Raw genomic sequence first — 19,338 nt, 5'->3', positions numbered from 1 at the left:
AATACTTGTTAGAGCTTAGCAACTTGCATGAAGAAACTTGAACGATGTTGAACCGTCAATGAGACGATTCATTCTATGACAGCAGTTAAAAAGTTGCACTCTGTAACCGAAAATACGGTGAGGATCAGCCACTGAAGAACCGCAGCCTAGCATTAGCTACAACTTTTAATTACAAATTACTGCAGCTGACGGGAAGTACTGTCCGACAGTTCCCTGGAAGGCCCCTGATGGACAGCCTAGGAATGACAGGTATAGCTCAAGGATTTCAGCACACTCGCCTCTGAAAGCACCACAACTTCTGCTCATGGTGAGGGTTCACAGAGGTGGCTGGAGCCAAGACCGTGGGCAAGTTCGTCACCCAAGAGGAAGGTGGTTACAAGTAGCCGTGGGCTAGCTGTACCCCTGCTTTGAGGTGTCTTTTGTCAACAGTCAAGTATATTTGAGGACTATGTGTCTCTTATTTCCGCAAAGCTCTTCATCTCTTCCTCTGTTCCCTCCACAGTTTGTTTTTCTGTTTTCTTCATCCTTTCTTCAACTTTTTTTCATTTATGAGACTCCAGTGAACTTCCCACTAGGGCTTTTATGCAGGAAGACTCACTTTCAAACCGTGAATGCAACATATATCAGATAAGGCCTTCCAGACTCTCTTCCTGCCTCTGACACAGGCTTTGTAGTCGTCTTAGGTAAATTATACGAAACTTAGGAAAACACCACACTTTTCAGCCATTCATACTTCAACAATGATGTTTTCCTCATGTGCTACAGAAGAGAACAAAGAAACATGTTTGCTCTCTTCAGATATAAAGGCTCGCATAAAAATCATCCCCCAGCATTCAGCAGTGCCCAAGAGACAGGAGGAAGCCGGTGCAGAAGGCGTGCTGAGTTCTCACCTGCCAACAACATCTACGGACAACAAAAAAAAAGCCGTAGGGCCATAAAGCCCCTCATTGTTTTGAGAATGGCTGGACATAAACACTCCCTGTGCTATCGTAGCAAGGCTGGTGTATGTCTGAATACGCCTGCACAGCTCCCTGTTTCACGGATGCCTCTTCTGTCTTTCTGCACCAGAAGCTCAAGCCTGGGGGTCTCAGCGGTTATGATTACAAAAACAATGCCCACCAAAGGGTCTCCAACGCACTTCAGTCTTCAGCCAAGAAGGCGGTAGGAGTTTTACAAGGATTGAACACTACAGCACAGTAATTACAACACTGAGGATGACAATGCTGCTTTATGGCCGATGGCCTTCAGCAGATGCTTCCACTTACTGCACGCTTTCCCCCAGACGGAGAACGCGGGCAGAGCGCCCAGGTCCCCCGCAACAGTGGGCTGCTGGCGATGGATGCCAGGTCAGCACTCTCCCATCTGAAGTCACCGCTGTATCGAGCAAGTACAGACTTCTATCCCGCAAAAAAATGAAATAGTCCAATACTACAACTTGCACTCTCCAATGCCAGAGAAATGTCAGTTATGTCAATCAACTGCTTTCTTTGGTCATCACTGAAAAAACAGTTGCAAAAAAAACCCTGTTACAGAACAAACAACAGAGACAGCAAGAACGGACTTGATTTTTGTCATCAAAGGAGAATGCCAGAGATGCCTGTACTGATTAAACTTTTGTCCTCTTCTCATTAATTGAAATTTAATGTTCATTAAAATTCACTATATCGGAGCTTCCAAATCACCAGGAAAAAGACTTCTTTAATTTGCCACAGCAAACTGCACACTTGAGGTGGCCCCCGCTGCCCACCCCCTGCCCCACCACCAAGGAGCACGGCACCGGGCAGGTCACACAGCCCCAGCCGTGGAGCAAACACCAACCTGTGCCCTCATCACACCGCAGGGCAGCCCTCCTTCACAGGCACAAGGGGCGATGCCGGCGGTGGCCTGGCCTCAGCTCCTAACGCCTGGCACGGAAGAGGCAGCGGGGGGAAGCACACCGGCCCGCTGGCCCGAGCCACGCGCCCCCTCCTCCGGCAGCAGCCTCGGCAGCACCGCCGCCACGGCACTGCGGACGGCTGGATGCCTCTGAAAGCACAACCCACGCAGCCCCCACCCTCTCCTTTCGACAACAAAAAAACCCAACGGGACACCTCGGCCGCGTGAACGGAAATGCACGTGCAGCCATCAGAAACTCCCGGTGCACAACCTACGCGTGGGCACGGAGAGGGGGTGCTCCCTCCCCAGACCTTACTGCAGCCTTTGCGTTGCACACACGCCTTAGCGCAGACACGCTCTCAGCTGCAGCGAGGGGTTACTGCATTCAAAGAGCCCCAGAGCTACACGGAGAATAAACTCATTTACTTGCCCCTGAGGAAACGCGGAGCCAGCTTGGCTTGCTCAACCGCTCCCTCCACTTCTCTCCTGGGTATTTATACGGCGCATCAACCACACACGGGGTAATCGTCGGCTCCGAACTGCCCAGACAAAACCAGCCTCTAATGTACTGCACAGCCAGGCATCGGGCTTCTCCTCCTTCCCGAACCCGCTTGACCACCCAACCCTAGGGCAGAAGGGCGCGTGAAGGTCAAAGGCAGGGCGTCATCAACAGGTTTGCAGAGCTAAGCGGTGCATCTGGAAGCTCAGCCACAACGCACTCATCATCATGATCTGGCCACATGGTTGCTGTTGTGACCATCCTCACTCATGAAGAGGGAGACAAACAAGGGCCCTCTGCTCCTCCAAGTTCTGCCTCTCCACTGAATCCTTCTTCTTCAATGCCATCAATCATTTCCTCCTGCTGTCATTTGTGGGTATCAGACTTGTGAGTCAGGCACTCAAATCTCCACCTTGCCTGCACAAACCTGTCCAAACCTCAGGGCCCTGGTTTGTCCTCGAAGTTTAACAGCACAACCCACATTTCTTAGAATGGTGAAAATCACCGGGAACAGAAAATAAAAGTGATCATGGCCAAACCTGCTCAGCACAGGCACGAGCCAAATGTCACGAGATTAACTTGTGCCCCCACACAACTTGCCCAGAATAAACTTTCTAAGCCCACCACCTTCCTCTGGACCGCCTGCAATAGTCACAGGCACCTGAGCAATCCCCTGGTGCGCAAGCACATCTGCCTTTGAGTAAGAGAAGACTCCAAAAGCCTCCGGAGGAGACCAAAACCGCCAGCCTCCCCATGAGAAGGTCAGGACACAAGGTGAGGCTTCACAGCACTTCCCATCAGCTCCTGGGAGATGAAGGGGAAAATCAGGTGCTCTACAAGAAGGTGAAAATCCTGTGTTACCTGGCCTCACATTCAGGAAAATGTGCTCCGAGATTTTCTCAACTCCATTGTGCTTGGCCAAGCACTGGTAGCAGCCCTTAAACGACCTCTGTACGTTCTTTATAATGATGCCTTTCTGGGGATTAGGAATGAACGTCATATTTTTGGGGAGAGGTTTGCCATCGCATTTTCTCAGCGTGAAATTTGAAACATCTGGATCTGTTAGCGGGCACACTAGCAGGATGTCACTGTCTTCTTTTCCATAGATCAGAGAATCAACAAGGAAGAGCACGTTTGGATCTGTGAAGAAACGCAAAGACCTGTCAGAGAAGCTGACGTTGCACAGGCAACTTCTGATGACCCTAACTATGCAACTGGGCATTTACATCAAAGAAAGTTTTACATTCAGCCAGTAAAACTGAGTATTACCCAATTCATGTTTACCAAGAGACACTAAATTTTGTCTTAAAAGAGCAGCACAACAGGAGATGTGCAGTAGCATTCAATACCAGACACACTAAAGAATCATGTGCACTAAAAATAATCTTACTGCTTTTTTTGCCTTGTTTAGCTCCAAAACCTCCATACTCCACTCCCAACAACAGTAAACAGATTTTCACAGACCATTAAAAGTAATTTGCTTTTAGCTAGTGGCAGGGCTGTAAGGATTCATGCCCACAGGAGGATTTTGAAGAAATTTATGAGCAAATGGAAGTTGAAAAGCACGTAAATTATGGTTTTCACTTCTGTAAAATACATAATCTAAATGAACACACTTTGCTACCAGAGGAAGCACCAAAAAACTTCTCTCTCTCTCCCCTCCCTGAAAGAAGGGGTTATTTTTAGCCTCCTTAGAAAAGACTGGGCATACAAACAGCGTATCTGATTGAAAAATCATCATGTAATCTTTCACAAGGTAACTTTTCTAAAGCATTTCATCTCGGCCAACCACAGCACACAAACATACAGTACTTTAAAAACTTTTACAACCAAAGTTGAAGCCCATGATAGCTGATGACTCCGAAATGCTAAGAACCTCACCACTAATAGCGAACACAAAAATAAAGGATAGTGTGGTGACAAACACTCTGTAAAAGCTTATTTCAGCTCAGAATAGCATGAATTAGAAAGGTAGAAACAGAGGGAAAAGTTTTCTTTCTTTTTTGCAAACCGGCTTCGTACAACTTGAATGATTAGCGATCAACAAACCATGACTTAACGAGGAAGACTGAGAGAATTTGGTTAAGATGATGGCCAATGTGCATTTGGTTTAAGACAAGAAGTACCAGGCTGAAAACGAAGCATAGGACATTTACGTAAGCAATTAAGAAATGCTAAGTTGAAGGTTGCTCATCACTGAACAGAGAAGTTACTGGCTGCTTTCTAGCTCAGAGTGAGGGTGTAGTTTTAACCTCATTTGATACTGCCATCGAAGAAGCCCTCACAAACTAACAGCTTTGAAGCATCAGTCTAGAACTAGAGGATGGAGACTACAAACAAATGAAAAAGTAAAGCATGTCTGAACAGAACCAAAGTGTGATGTTATGCACATGGAGACACTTAGAGAAATGCCATGAATAACTGTCACTCCTGAGCTGGAAGAGCATGGAGTATAAGAGCTCATATAAATGTCCCTGCTGACAGAGACCTAACTGATTGGTTTCCTCTCAGTCCACTTTTTTTCCAAGATGGACAGAGCCAAGATATCTTCACTATATAGAAAGTATGGCTCCCCAGGAAAAAAAAGACACTAACAGCTGAAATTGCAGGGAAGGCCTTGGCTGGGGTAAGCAGAATTGCTGAGGTGCTCCCCTCTCATCTTCCATCCCCCCCTGGAAGGGAGACATCATGGTGAGAAGACATGGAAGGATTTGCTGTAAGGAATCCAGTCGCAAAGAAAGCTGCTCATGTTCTCCCCTTCACGGCCTTCCACCCCAGGTACATCTTGGGTAGCACTTGCTTTCTGGGCATACCTCAGATTTCCAATACAAGATGTGGTTGGTGCTTATCATTGCTTGTGTCTGGAAAGACTTGAGATGGAAATCAAGAGATATTTCTCTCTTATGTGTGTCTGAACTAGCTTGATCTTCACTAAACTTGCTTGGATAGGGATACAAACGGCTTCTATAGACACAACACAGGCACTTTCTGCCAAAGCAGAAAGGTGAAAGAGGTAAGCGCCTACAGTCTGTCAACACTGTGTCACAGAAGCACAGAAAATTTGTTTTTAGTAGATCCAGATGGATGTAAGAGATAAACAGCTGCCACCATTTTATGTACCACTTGGGACTGCGCAGGATCGAGGTTCTCGGTCCTGTTCTCTCTTCATTCCCAGCTTTACAAGCAGAAAGTGTCTGGGGTTCTTGTGACAACCCCACAAGCAGCTGAGCTCATGGTAGCATCTTCAAGGTGATGTAAGATGTCATTAAGGCACAGCCTATTGCAAAATGATGGCTAAACTCACAAACATATTTATTTTACTGCCAGCAACTTGTCATAGTGAAGCTTGCACATTTTTCAAACAATTAAGACAAAGAAATTAACAACATGTTGCATGAGGGCCACACCAACTTCTCTGATGCTTTGGTAATCATGCTTAGTGGGAAGGTTGCTATCCTGAGGTGGAGTCACTCACATAATGGATCTCTATGATCACAGCTGTCTGGGATAATTACCATGACCTTCAGGAAAACAGTCAAAAAAGTCAACAATGTTTGTCACATATAGGTAAAATACATGCCAGATTTCCTTTAGTCATAGTCTCAGAGAAACACCTCAGAAGATCAAGAAAACTCATCCATGGAAGCTGCATGGCTATTTGGACAACTCAGGAGCGGTTAAAGGAGCACTCTCTAAATTGTGTGGCCACTATGTCAGATATCTTCCCTTGGGAAAATACTCTTCGCTGTGCTGTGCTGGTATCTCCCTGTCTTGGAGAACAACCTTGCAGTAATTCTCAAAGGATTGGCAGCATTCAGAGAGGGCTCTTTGAGGCAACCCGTGTTGGACAAGGAATGCTGTCTCCATGAAAGTGGATGTGGTAGGACTTTTTTCCATCAACAGGGAAGCAAGACCACCAGAGCTATGTGTCTTCCTTGGAAAGGAAAAGGGAATGGCAGGCATGGTAAATCATCAGGTTGAGGGCAGCTGATGAAGCCACAGATCAGGAGCCAACAAAAGAAGAGAAGAAATCTGAAGAAAACACTGGACAAAGAAGAAGGATAATAAAGGATTGGGAAAACGTGTCAGAGCAGAGGCACTTTTTTCCCATCTGAGACATTTCTGATCAGTCACAAGGTAGATCAGGAGCTGGAGGCAGAGGAATCATTGCTGCCTGCTGGCTTAAGCCTCAGAGCACGGCCTCGAAAAGCCAAATCCTTTAGCTAACTGCCTCAATAAATCAAGAGCTTGGGGCCAAACCTTACATGACTCCATACTGATGGATGGCACGGAATTAAAAAGACATTTCTACATACTGCTTGCTTCCTCACAGTACAACTGACTCATACAACTGATTCAGGTCACTTGACTAGCTTCCAGAAAGAGAGCTCGGGTATATTTCACCACAAAACAATGGGGATGTAAAGAGAAACTCATCCAGAACTTTGCTCTGGTGACAAAGGCCATTGCAAGCAAAGCTGGGAGTGAGTATTCTTTCTACTGGACAGGAAAGATTTCTTCTATCAGACTGTGTTCTCCCTCTGTACCTCAAATTCACTCCCTCCTCCAGCATTTACTGTCCTATTATTTTGGGAGTGGGAAGTGGAGGGGAAGCAAAAATAATGCCTTCATTGATATTTACCTTTAACAAAAACATAAAAAGAGGTGACAATACTCCCTTTGCTTTTGCATATGTATCTGCCTATGTCTCTGACTGTTGCATTTTTGGTGTACCACTCTTTCTCGTTGGAACTCCTTGCTTTTGCCGATGGGTCCGAGTTCTGGAAATTCCAAGTCACGGGTCCATCCTCCTTGCACTTCAGCCTTAATTCCTCCCCTTTATTCACAACCAGTGAAGATTCTTCATGGGGCAGTGAACCACCTGGAGAAAAAAAAAAAGCACAAAATACAATGCCTGTCAATACAACACTCTCTTTTCTTCTGCAGCAAAATTGTTATTTACAGTTGTATATGTGCAGTTAATATTTTGGGAGTTACTTCTTAACAATACTAAGCTGCAATGGCACTATGCAATTCTACAGACACCTTTTGGCTTGTAAGACCTTTGGCACGCAGAGCAAATAACCACTGCAGATGGAAACTGGCCTTTAAAAAACCATTTGAAACTAGTTTCAGATGCACCAGTTTCTGCAATGGTTTGGCTTTTGAATGGGAACAGACCCAAGCTATTTAAAAATTAAATTCAAGAACATATGAGCCTGATTCTACATGGCAGCACTTTTAATCATTCTTTGTCATTTACTCAGAATGTTGCCAAGAACTAAAGTTTCCGTGCTCAACAGTTATCTTTTTTTAACTGCTCTGTCATGTATTCAGAAGCTCCACTCACACTCTTAGATTAGAAGTGTCCGGTTTAATGAAGGCATCAGTACATGTTTTCCATACTTATTTCTTTAGTTGAAGTGCTAATTTATCATCTCTTGCCTCCAAAAAAATTTTATGCAAAATATTCTTCAAGCTTCCATCCCAATGCTACCAAATTCTTTTTACTGAGGTACCAATCTCCTAGTCACCAAAGCTGCTCTAAATGACCTCTTAGCTTCTCTTTCACTGAACATGCCATAACATAACTTTTAAAAAAAGTTCTCAGAAAATAAAGCTGTGTAAAATTAGCAGCCTCAATTCACAAGTCCCAACTACATCCCACCTTACACTGCATTCTTGGAGAAAGAAGCACATTCAGGCTTCTCTGGCTCCACCATTAAGACAAGTCAAGCAGGGGGTTGCTGAGTTAGCACACCCCTGATGTGAAAGTCTTAGTGAAGCTACAAAATGAAGTTCATAAATGAAAATGCATATAAATTCTCACTACTGCGGACCTACTTGAACATCAGAAGAACATACGCAAATATTGAGGTGGTCTTGCAGGAACAAACCCTTCCCCTTTCAGAGTAGCTTTTTAGTCCTACAAGTAATCCTTAGCTTACAATAACTGTGCTGTTAGCTGATGTCCCTCTCATCTGAAGCACAGTTGTACAAGACTCTACAACATCCATATGTAGTAGCAGAGTCATGCCACTGAAAATGCTATTTGCATTCAAAAACACACTCCGTGGCTCCTTTCAGAGGCTGAATTTCTCTACCCGCACAGATAACAACAGACGTTCAAGCACAACAATCGGATAATCAGTTGGGATGAGATTATATACTTCAGACTTAATTCACTCATCTCACAGCTTTAGTCGTTCTTAAGGTATATACCAGATTAAGACCAGGTCAGGTAACTGCCCCTCTTCCTGACAAATCCACCACAGAGTAGGAAGCAAAGGATGGTCAGACCACCTGCAGAGTCTAATTACTTGGTTTGTGGCCTGGGTTTTCGAGGGAGCCCGCGTTCTCTCCACATCTCCCTAGGTTAAAATTTATTTATCAGTGCTAAACCCAACAGGCAGTCATTTTTCCAGCACCACCAGAAATTCTCCACAAGGTCCACTAACCCTGCATATATGCTTCCATGACTGAACGCATAAACAACCATCCCAGAAATAATTATTGCCAGAAAAAGGCAGAAAAAAACCACTTTGCATTTCAAATCTGCTACCTCCAAGTGCAGGTGTGAGCCTGAGCCGTGACAGAGCAGCTCAATCAAGGAGAGCGAAAGTCCAAGGTCTCAGGAGCACAGGTCCCAGCCAGCAGTGGCTCTGCAGACTGGAGAGCTGGAAAAACTCTTTGCGCAGGGGCCTGACAGGGAGGTAAGGAGAGGCAAGGAGACCACTGGTTTGCAAACCCCTCAGATGAGAGAAAGCAACTTTCAGCACCTGAGAAGGAAGAGGGCAAAGACCTCTGAGAAGGTCTCATGAAAGACCATGCAGGTCCTTCATCGGGTTGTCTTTGGAAGACTTCTCTGCTGCTTCCCACAGGCCATGGGGTGCTGCAAGTGACAAATGATAAGAGCTGCACAAAACAGCAAACATGCAATGCCGTGTACCCACTATGGCGCTAGGTCCTCAGACGAGTCAGGGAAGGCTGGGAAAGGAGAAGATCAGGACATCCTTCACTGGCATCACTCCCTGCCTGCAGCCAGCAAGGTCTCAGCCTAGGCCCTGCCACGGGAGATGCACGTGTGGCTGGGCTGGGACGGCCCCCGCTGCCCACCCCCTGCCCCACCACCAAGGAGCACGGCACCGGGCAGGTCACACAGCCCCAGCCGTGGAGCAAACACCAACCTGTGCCCTCATCACACCGCAGGGCAGCCCTCCTTCACAGGCACAAGGGGCGATGCCGGCGGTGGCCTGGCCTCAGCTCCTAATGCCTGGCACGGAAGAGGCAGCGGGGGGAAGCACACCGGCCCGCTGGCCCGAGCCACGCGCCCCCTCCTCCGGCAGCAGCCTCGGCAGCACCGCCGCCACGGCACTGCGGACGGCTGGATGCCTCTGAAAGCACAACCCACGCAGCCCCCACCCTCTCCTTTCGACAACAAAAAAACCCAACGGGACACCTCGGCCGCGTGAACAGAAATGCACGTGCAGCCATCAGAAACTCCCGGTGCACAACCTACGCGTGGGCACGGAGAGGGGGTGCTCCCTCCCCAGACCTTACTGCAGCCTTTGCGTTGCACACACGCCTTAGCGCAGACACGCTCTCAGCTGCAGCGAGGGCTTACTGCATTCAAAGAGCCCCGGAGCTACACGGAGAATAAACTCATTTACTTGCCCCTGAGGAAACGCGGAGCCAGCTTGGCTTGCTCAACCGCTCCCTCCACTTCTCTCCTGGGTATTTATACGGCGCATCAACCACACACGGGGTAATCGTCGGCTCCGAACTGCCCAGACAAAACCAGCCTGTAATGTACTGCACAGCCAGGCATCGGGCTTCTCCTCCTTCCCGAACCCGCTTGACCACCCAACCCTAGGGCAGAAGGGCGCGTGAAGGTCAAAGGCAGGGCGTCATCAACAGGTTTGCAGAAGAAAGGAACAGATCGGAGGTAGCAGTGCACAGATCAATGTCATAACTGACCTACTAAATGAGCGCGGATCTGTCCAGCCACGACATCACTGATGTGTGCAAACGCTGACGGGTGCTGCAGCAACAAACCCTTCCTCTTCTGAAGACTGGCTCTTTAGTCCTACAAATAACCATCGCCCCACGGCCCTCTAATGCATAGCACAGTGTCGCACAGTTGGACTGGATGTATAATAGCCATGCTTGAGCTGGGGGGGAACATTTCTCAAAAACCAAAACCACTTGCATGCAAAAACACGCTCTGCGTTTCCTTTCAGAGGCTGAACTTCCCTACCCACAGAGATAACAACAGACTTTCAAACAAAACAATCAGATAATTAGTTGGGATGAGGTTATATACTTCAGACTTAATTCACTCATCTCACAGCTTTAGTTGTGCTTAAGGTATATACCGGATTAAGACCAGGTCAGGTAACTGCCCCTCTTCCTGACAAATCCACCACAGAGTAGGAAGCAAAGGATGGTCAGACCACCTGCAGAGTCTAATTACTTGGTTTGTGGCCTGGGTTTTGGAGGGAGCCCTCGTTCTCTCCCATCTCCCTTGGATGAAGATTTATCAGTGCTAAACCCAACAGGCAGTCCACCAGTGCCTGTTTTTCCAGCACCACCAGAAATTTTCCACATGAGGTCCGCTAAACCTCTACACAAACTCTCGTGACTGAACAAGCATCCTAGAAATAATAATTGCCCGAAAGGTTAAGAAAAACAAAATGTCATATTTTTATGCAACGTTGTGACTTTTACCTACTCTTTCCCCTAGCACTCATCATACCCATTCAGGTTAGGAGTTCAAAATTTTGTTACACCTATTATCAGGACTATCTAGCAAGTTAGTGGAAAGTTTTTAAAGGTGGTAAACAATACAGCAGAGCATGACTCCATCCAGAGGCACAAGAAATACGTTACGTACTGGAGCTGGGGAAAGAAAGGCATAGAGGGAACAAGCACACTATGGCACTCTACAACAAAAGCCACAATATTCCAGTTGAAACCATCACTCACATTTCGTGACAATCGTTTTATGGTTTCTTTACGCAGCCTACAAATTCTCAGCAAAACAGTTTAAAAATTGAGTTAATGCCTTGTGCAAAGGATTCCCACAATCTGAAGTTTTTTTCTGTTGCCTTCTGAAAACAACATGTTTTCAGAAAAGTATGGCAGTGGAAGAACAGGTTGTAAATACAAGAACTATCAGATGTGTTTAGTATCAAGCACCTAAATATCGCCTGTTTTTAAAAGATAAGAATTAAAATGGTGCTTAGAAAGATGAGAATGACTTTGTATCTCCTTTTTGGAGGAATAATTAAGTAACAGAAATCTGAGAGTCTAACCAACAATTTGTAATCCAATGTACTAATCCTCACAGCATGTGTCCATCTGGTATCTCTTGATCTTTTCTCAGACTGCTAACGCCTCAGGTCCGATCCTGCTCCATTTGTACCACACCTGGGACTCTTCCCGGCCTGCTGTTGCTCTTGCGTCCTCCAGTAACACGAATCATGAGCATAACCATGACAGTAACACTAATAATTTGGGAATCAGTTGTGTTGGCAAGACATACGCCAGGGATGGTAAGAGAGCTCCAAGCGCCGAACCCCAAGGGATATGGAGTCTGCTGTCTCCACCCAGGGCTCCGTGTCCACCCCAGGAAGGACCATGACTTTACCAGTCACCAGTGGGACTGTAAACTCTCTGAGCAATAGGACAGCAGAACCCATGGCTATGTCTCCACTGAAGATTTCCATGGTGTAGGTGTGCGTCCTTACTCTGTTATCTGACCCACACCTGGGTATGCCTCCACTCTCTCTCTACCTCCTTACACCTTGGAAAAGAAGGTGGGCCACCACCTCATTATTCAGCTGACTGTCACCACCTCCGTGAAGCCCACAGGGGCCCCACAGGACAAGGGGAAGATAGGAAACCCATCCTCTGCCCCCATGGCTCCTGTAGGCTAGTGAGGGCAGATGATCCCACTTGGTCAAGGGCTGTGGATCCCACTGCGAAACACCCAATGCTCTCCATACACTGCATAGCCAGAGTATCACACTGGGGTTCTGGATGACCCTCTGGAGTTGTTATCAAGGGCAACTAGCACATAATTATTTATGCTAACAAAATACATTGATAATGGCAAATATTTAATAATTAACAATAAATTTAAAACAAAAATATATATAAAATAAATTGCAAAGCTCAGAGTTGGACAGCCCAAGACCCATTTTGTGTCTAAATTTGTGTCCCACAGCCGAAAAGAGTCACTTCCATTATCCTAGCTTTTCCTTGTAATATAACAAATCTAAGTTAAAAACTACAATGCTGGGATCACTTGTGAACAAGGCTGTGTAACTGAAAAAAGAAGCAGAATATATGAATATATTACAAGCAGCTTCCTGAGCCCTAAAAATGAAGGGAGAGGGAGGAAAGAGAGGGAGTACAGCAGTTGTGACTTCTGCATGCAGAAGGAACATCTGGAAAACCAGGCTGGAGGAATTAGAAAATGAAACTGCTCTAGATAATACTGATAGGAAATGCAGGTCAAATTGCAGGGATATGATTAAGGACACCAGAATGTTACTGTAACAATTAAGGGATGTGCAAACAAAAAAAGCTTTGGCTAAGGAGTGCACCGTCCTGCAAAAAAAAAAATGTTTTATGTGGGAGCTTTTCAGCCTCAGCCACAGCACTGCTGTAGCACGGAAAAGCACGTCAGGTGCAAGTGCACATCAAGCTCACAAGCAACTGGAGACCATCTCCAGCTGCCAAGCAAACAAAGGACGTGGGGCTGCCATGGAATAAGATGAGGAGTCAGGTGGTGTGGATTTTATTCCCAGCTCTGCCACAGATTTCCTGCACAACCTTAGGCCAACAGGTTAGTCCCTCTGTGGCCGTTTCCTCTTTCAACTCTTATCTAAACATTAAAAGGAACAAGAAGTTTGTGGCAGCCCTATAGCACAACAGATTGCTTTCAGAGAAAAAACCCAAAACAAAACAAAAAAACCCTGTGCCTTCTCCCACCCCCTTTCACATTAAACTCATCTCAAAGATCTCCCACGACAGGGGCACAATGCAGCTTCACAGTACAGCCACAACCTGCTCACATCCAGTACCAGCCTCTCTGCCAAGCCCACGGGACTGGCAGCGACCTGACAGCAGGTTCATTGCTACCCAGCAAGAGCAAATCCCTCTCCCTGCCTCCCCCAGGGCTGGGACATGCTGTAAGGGCACGGCAGGCTCTTCTGAGCTTCTGCCTCTTCCCCTTGGTGTTGTCCATAACCTTCATAGTCATCAGCAGTCCCCACGTAAGCTGTACAAACACTGCACAACGAAAACAATGACCTGACCGTGACCTGATCCTGACCATAATTTCTAAACCAGTTAACGTTTTTCTATGACAAATGCACCGAGGAGCTAAACTTCAAGGGGCAAAACGTCCACAACTTTCGTGTGAGATGGTGGAGATTGGTTACAATTAGAGAGACTGCTTTCTTTTCAGTGCCTATTCATTCTGGGCACTGGCTTCATTTCAAGGGCTATCACACAGACCTTACTCACCACATTTTTCAGTTTCTCATCTACAACAACATAAGAGAGCAGAAGAAACAAGAGATATGCTTTATCAGTTAAAGTAGTAGAACTGTTGTAGATGCAATGGTCTGGGGATATCAGCAAGACATGGCTTGCAGGGAGGTAACATCCTCTTTCAGCATACCCAGCACTGCTGGAAAAATGAACATGTTTTCAGACACACAAGCCTCCTGCAGGTCTGAAAGAAAAGCAGAAGCAAAAATGTCTCTTTTACACAAGTGCAGAAGTCCTAGCCAGAAGCCTGCCCGGTCCTCTTTACAGTATTAGTTGGTCTAATTGAAGAGTATCGCCTTTCCAACTCTGTCTCTCATAAAGCCACTATGACACTTGACATACGCTATGATGGAGATGAATTTAAGACCTTTTCCATTATATTTTCTTTGTCCTGCCATTTCATGCCCCCAGGAAACCGATAAAGTGTCAAACTCGCGTGTTAATCACACTGAAACAACTTTAATTTACTCTGATGTATAAAATCTCCCAGATTTTTCAAAGGAGAGATGCTATCATATGCTTACTTGTTTTGTTCCACTTCACTAAACAGACACTCTCCCTTATGCTAGATGAAAAGTTTAGCAATGGCAGGAGAAAAGAAGGCTAGCAGTATAGCCTCTTACTTCGCAAAAGAAACCATCCACGCCAACACCCAGGCTAGTGTCTTCCTCAAAGACATAGACCAAAAAAGACCAAAGACATGATTGTCCCCTGCAAGCGTCACGGAACCTCGGCATATATGAATGCCACAAATCCTTGCTGATAGAAACGCTGACCAGTTCCTCTGCCCCAACTTCATCCTGGAGACTGAAAAATAACTTGACTGTCACCAGGCATGTATTACAGGGTCTAGACTGATTAGGCTTCCCTGCAGAACTAAGTGATTTGTTTCTAACCCATCTAACAGTGTCAGTGCCATCTGCTGACCAACAGACCCGTGCGCTTCCCAAGCAGAAATGCAGAGCTCCTGTGCTTCCGCTTGCTCTGAAGTTTCGGATCCTCAGAGGCTATACGTTATTAAGCAGAAAACTAGGGGAGAGGCTTAGTGGGGGCTTTGACATTTTCCCAGCTGCATGAGGGCAACCGCTGTCTTCTCACCCAGCCCTCCCTCCCCGTAGACCCTTCACCCTGAACGGGAAGGGGGCAGAGGAAGGGCACTGTGGGGGGCAGAAGGCGGGAGCCCTCCCAGCCCTCAAAGGCGCAGCCAAACCGACTCCAACTGCAGGCAGCATAAAGGAGAAACGGGTATCCCCCAACACAAAGGGCAAGTGTGGAGCCAGGCAGTTGATTCCCACCCATGGCAAACCCAAGAGAGGAAGTCGAAGGAGGCTGGAACAAAGGTTGTCTTTATCATCGGTGGAGGCATGAGCGTGGGGAACCGCAGAGGCAGCGGGACCTTGGCTGTGGTGTGAGACACCCCCCGTTGCAGTGACGCCCCGCGGGAAGCTTTAGGATTGCTCCTACATGGACCTGCCTCACTAAATACCTCACGTCCTGGGAGGGCACTCCACACGACAAGTAAAAGGCACTTGGTATTTACCCCTTGCAGAGAAAACAGCTCCGGCGACTGAGGAGACACCCAGCTACACCTGAAGAGAGGTTATGCACCCCTCTGAACAAGATACGGTTAATCAGAAACAGCCAGCATCAGAGGCAGGTGGCAAGAAGACAAATCCAGCCAGCTCTCTAGTCCCCGCACATCCCACTCTCCAAGACAGACCTTCACAGGATCTTCAGGCAGGACAAGCGTGAGCACCTGGGTGGAAGCCAGCAGATCCTCCTGCAGAGGGTCTTATTGCAGCAATTAGCAATGTAGCTAATTCGTATGTATTTCGGAAGCAGGCTTAGCAGAGCATGTTCTGCACATGAACTCCAAAACAAAAGTCTCAGAGCTGCCCTATACACACAAGCGCAACACTCCCTCAAAGCAGGGGACTGGGGGAAGTAACTGCACCTTCCAGAGACAGAGATGCACCTTCCTCTTCCCCCGCCACTTTGTTCTCCCTTGCTGGGGTGAGGAAACTCCAGCCATGCAAACAGGCCACTTTTCCTGCCTACCAAGCAGCTTGCCCTTTCTGACTGGCATGCCTCACTCTGCTAATACAGCTAATAGAGGCATTTGCCAAAGGCAGACACGTAGCTGAATATAATTCTGGTTTAGCGCACATACTAAAAGGCCACAGCAGGATCAAACACCATGCTTCTTTCCAGGGCTGGGTATGATACCTTTCCGAATCCTCTTTTTCTGGGAAGTCATGGCTTTGGGGCTTTTTCTGTTGTTTTGGGGTTTGTTTTTTGAAGAAGCACCATATGCACTATAGCAGTCCAGTCGCTCATCTTGAAGCACTGTGAGCAACAACCTATTCTAGGTGATAAATTCCTTTTATTACAGCACATTGACGCACTATGGTCTTTTATACCTAAACTTCCCACCCCAGAATGAATCTACAGGCAATGTGCTAATGAACAAACCAAACCCAAAGCATGACTGACCTATCAGATTTTTTTAAACTGGAATGGTCTAAGCTTAAAACAACTACCTGCTAATCCTTATTCAAAGGAAAATACAGAAGACAGATAAATATATATGTATATACACACACATAAGTAGGATTTGCAAAAAAAGAGCAACTGTTTGCCACAACACTTGTCAGCGTTGAGATTTATACATTTAGACTGATCCTTACTCCTACTGAATTATTGCCTTCTTCCCTCTAATTTCCAAAATTACTTATTAACCAGCTGTTCCCACAGTTAGTTTTATCAGCTGTTAGACACATAAATAAACAAATTATAAAGTAAGTATGGAGAACGATTAGAAGGAATGAAAAAGCACACTAATGCATAGTGTATTCAAATTTAGCTGTCATTCATCCAGTCTATTCCTTTAATGGCTTTTTCTTCTCACTTCTCTTTGCTGACATTTACATTAAAAGGTGCAGTATCTTTCAACTTCCATTTTGAACGAATGTTCCTTGTAATGAGCAGCATGGGCTTGAAAGCATGTTTTCTGAAATGCAGTGAAAAGGTAGTTTTAATGAAGAGAAATGAGAAAACTGGAGAACAGTGAATCGTTTTGCAATCGGAATTAATGCCTATTTGGAAAAGGCTCAACTGAGGAAGGAGATGTAAGACTTTTGGCAATGCAAATTCTAATTATTTCAAGTCTTGGCAGTGATTTTATCAAATAGTAGCAATTTCATTAAAAGGTGCACTGGTAATCATCTACATAAGGCCTCCAGAGGGGAAAATATACCAATAATTGCATAATTATGTTATCATTGCTCTTACGATGGACCACATTAAATACCACAAAGAGGAGCACTGCTTTTTACTTTCTCCAGATATTTAGTTCAGTATTTTTTCCTAGAAGATTACAGCAATAAACAAGACTTTCAGATTAATAAACATGTTCACCAAATTTTGCAGAAAAGACACAGCTATCTTTTATGTTCATATTACGTTGTATTCTCTTTCCTTCACTGAAAGAACTGACAGATTCATGAGAAAAATGCTGGGTTTAGTAACAAGATAGTAAAGTATTTATATAGCTCTATTACTGAAATACAAGTCATTGCATCATGTCATGCATCCACATGGCACACAGATCCATTTAAGAAGCAGGTTTGCGAGTATTTCCATATTTCTCCATATAAATTAACTTCACCTATTCAGTGATTTTTAATAAGCCTGCAATAAGCTAGATTTCCTTTGTCTAACTAGTGCATAAACTTTGCTGCTAATTAGGATGTTGTTAAAAAATTCTTGTAAAAGCATTGTCTTACAGACAATATCAAATGTAATAAACACATTTTTAATGTGTTTTAGTATTAGAGAAGTATCTTTGCACATGCCTTCTGCAACTACGACTCGGCAACTTCCAGAGGATTCATCGACAGGTTCTTCAGAACCTCCTAGGATGAACAAATCTCGCTAACACCCAGCAAGATCTGCCGATGTTGTCTTGGAAGTACCTTGAATACAGAGACTTAGATATTCTTCTGACAATCCAGTTACGTTTCCCCAGTCCTCTTCTGCCAAGGAGATACATAACTCGGCCATTGAACTTAATCTCCAATGTCAGCAGAAGTCCACTTACATATTTTGCTTGCCAATTGTACTATATTTTCTAGTTTACTAATATGCCCTATCATAAATTGTATATACATGGTATAAATATAGGTAGCTGCTTATTGAAAAAGTGGTCCTCCTTCCCACCCCAGGAGAGATACACAAGAGGGCATCGCGCTATGGGCACAGTCTGAGTACCTGCCTAAGCAGGGAATCCCATTTCAGCATCGCTTCTGACGGTATCTAGTTTACGAGAGGAGACCAGAAATACAGGGTTTACTTCTGCTCCTTCCATTTGACCTCTTTTATTATGCTGCATACCTCAAATACTAGGTATGATGATATTAGCATTACTGCAAAGTCAGCAATTTTATGTATAATACCTGGAAGTCAGACGTGCTACGGAATAGGAAACTTCAACAGCTTGTGTTACAATGAACACCACTGGGAGGAAGCTTTTATTTTGCTGAAGATAACATAATTCCTTTTCAAAGTTAAAAAGTTATGCTCATCCAGGCATAGAAAGCACTTCCATGCCGTATAAAATAGCAAACAAATAGTTAGGCAGCAAAAGTAAAGAAAAGAATCAGGCAGTCACTAAGCAGCAGAAACTGAATGCCTCAGTACCAGGTCCTAGTGCAGAAGAGGCATCTAAGGCATACAACCAGAACCACTTCAGGTAAAAAACCATATTAAACTGCATATTTAATTTAATACTACATTAAAAGTAAAAATGCAGTGTTTTTATAATGCTTATTTTCCTTTTAAAATGTAAAAATATTCAACACTGATTTTGAAAATACAACATAAATTAAAATTTACACCTCCTCTAATAATTAAAAAAAATTAAGGCAAAAAAATTATTTAAGCCGTACATTTGCTACCAACGTTTTAAAGATAATCACACTACTGAATTCATGGAAGTCAGTAGCTGAGCACCTCTAGGCAGGTTGCGCCGCAGCAATAAGCTAGCCTTTGGCATCTGGAGTTCCCTAGCAGGTGCAGAGAAATTATTTTCTTTATTTCAGTTCATTCAGTACAACTCAATTAGCAACTAGTCCATTCAAAGAGGAGCTACTGATCAGGAGTTGAAAAAAACCCATGAATGTTTCTTTCCATTGCCATTCTAAGAATAAAAAGAGGATGAGATGGACTAGTTCTAAAATTTTTACAGCACAGAGGTTAGAAACCACCAGTTTTGACTACAGATAGGCCTTTCAGACATTAATTCTTTATTTCAAAACATTTCTCAATGAGTTTTTTCTTCTGAATTGGCTGGCTTCTATGTGGTGCTATTTATCTAACGGAACAACATTTCAGAATTCTCATTT

The 19,338-nt window shown here is 45.0% G+C and overlaps 1 protein-coding gene across 1 annotated transcript in view; it reads right to left on the bottom strand.

Moving 5' to 3' along the window:
- KIT (KIT proto-oncogene, receptor tyrosine kinase) overlaps positions 1-19,338 on the bottom strand; it is a 54,669-nt gene that overhangs the window by 28,867 nt on the left and 6,464 nt on the right. Inside the window, exons 2-3 of the mRNA XM_075150558.1 lie at positions 7,017-7,256; positions 3,236-3,514 (exon numbers count right to left, since the gene is read on the bottom strand). Coding sequence (XP_075006659.1) covers positions 3,236-3,514; positions 7,017-7,256 — 519 coding nt within the window. The remainder of the gene's footprint in view (positions 1-3,235; positions 3,515-7,016; positions 7,257-19,338) is intronic.

Source organism: Calonectris borealis, chromosome 4, assembly GCF_964195595.1.
Source record: "Calonectris borealis chromosome 4, bCalBor7.hap1.2, whole genome shotgun sequence".
Lineage (NCBI taxonomy): Eukaryota > Metazoa > Chordata > Aves > Procellariiformes > Procellariidae > Calonectris > Calonectris borealis.
This window is presented reverse-complemented; position numbering and strand designations above follow the sequence as displayed.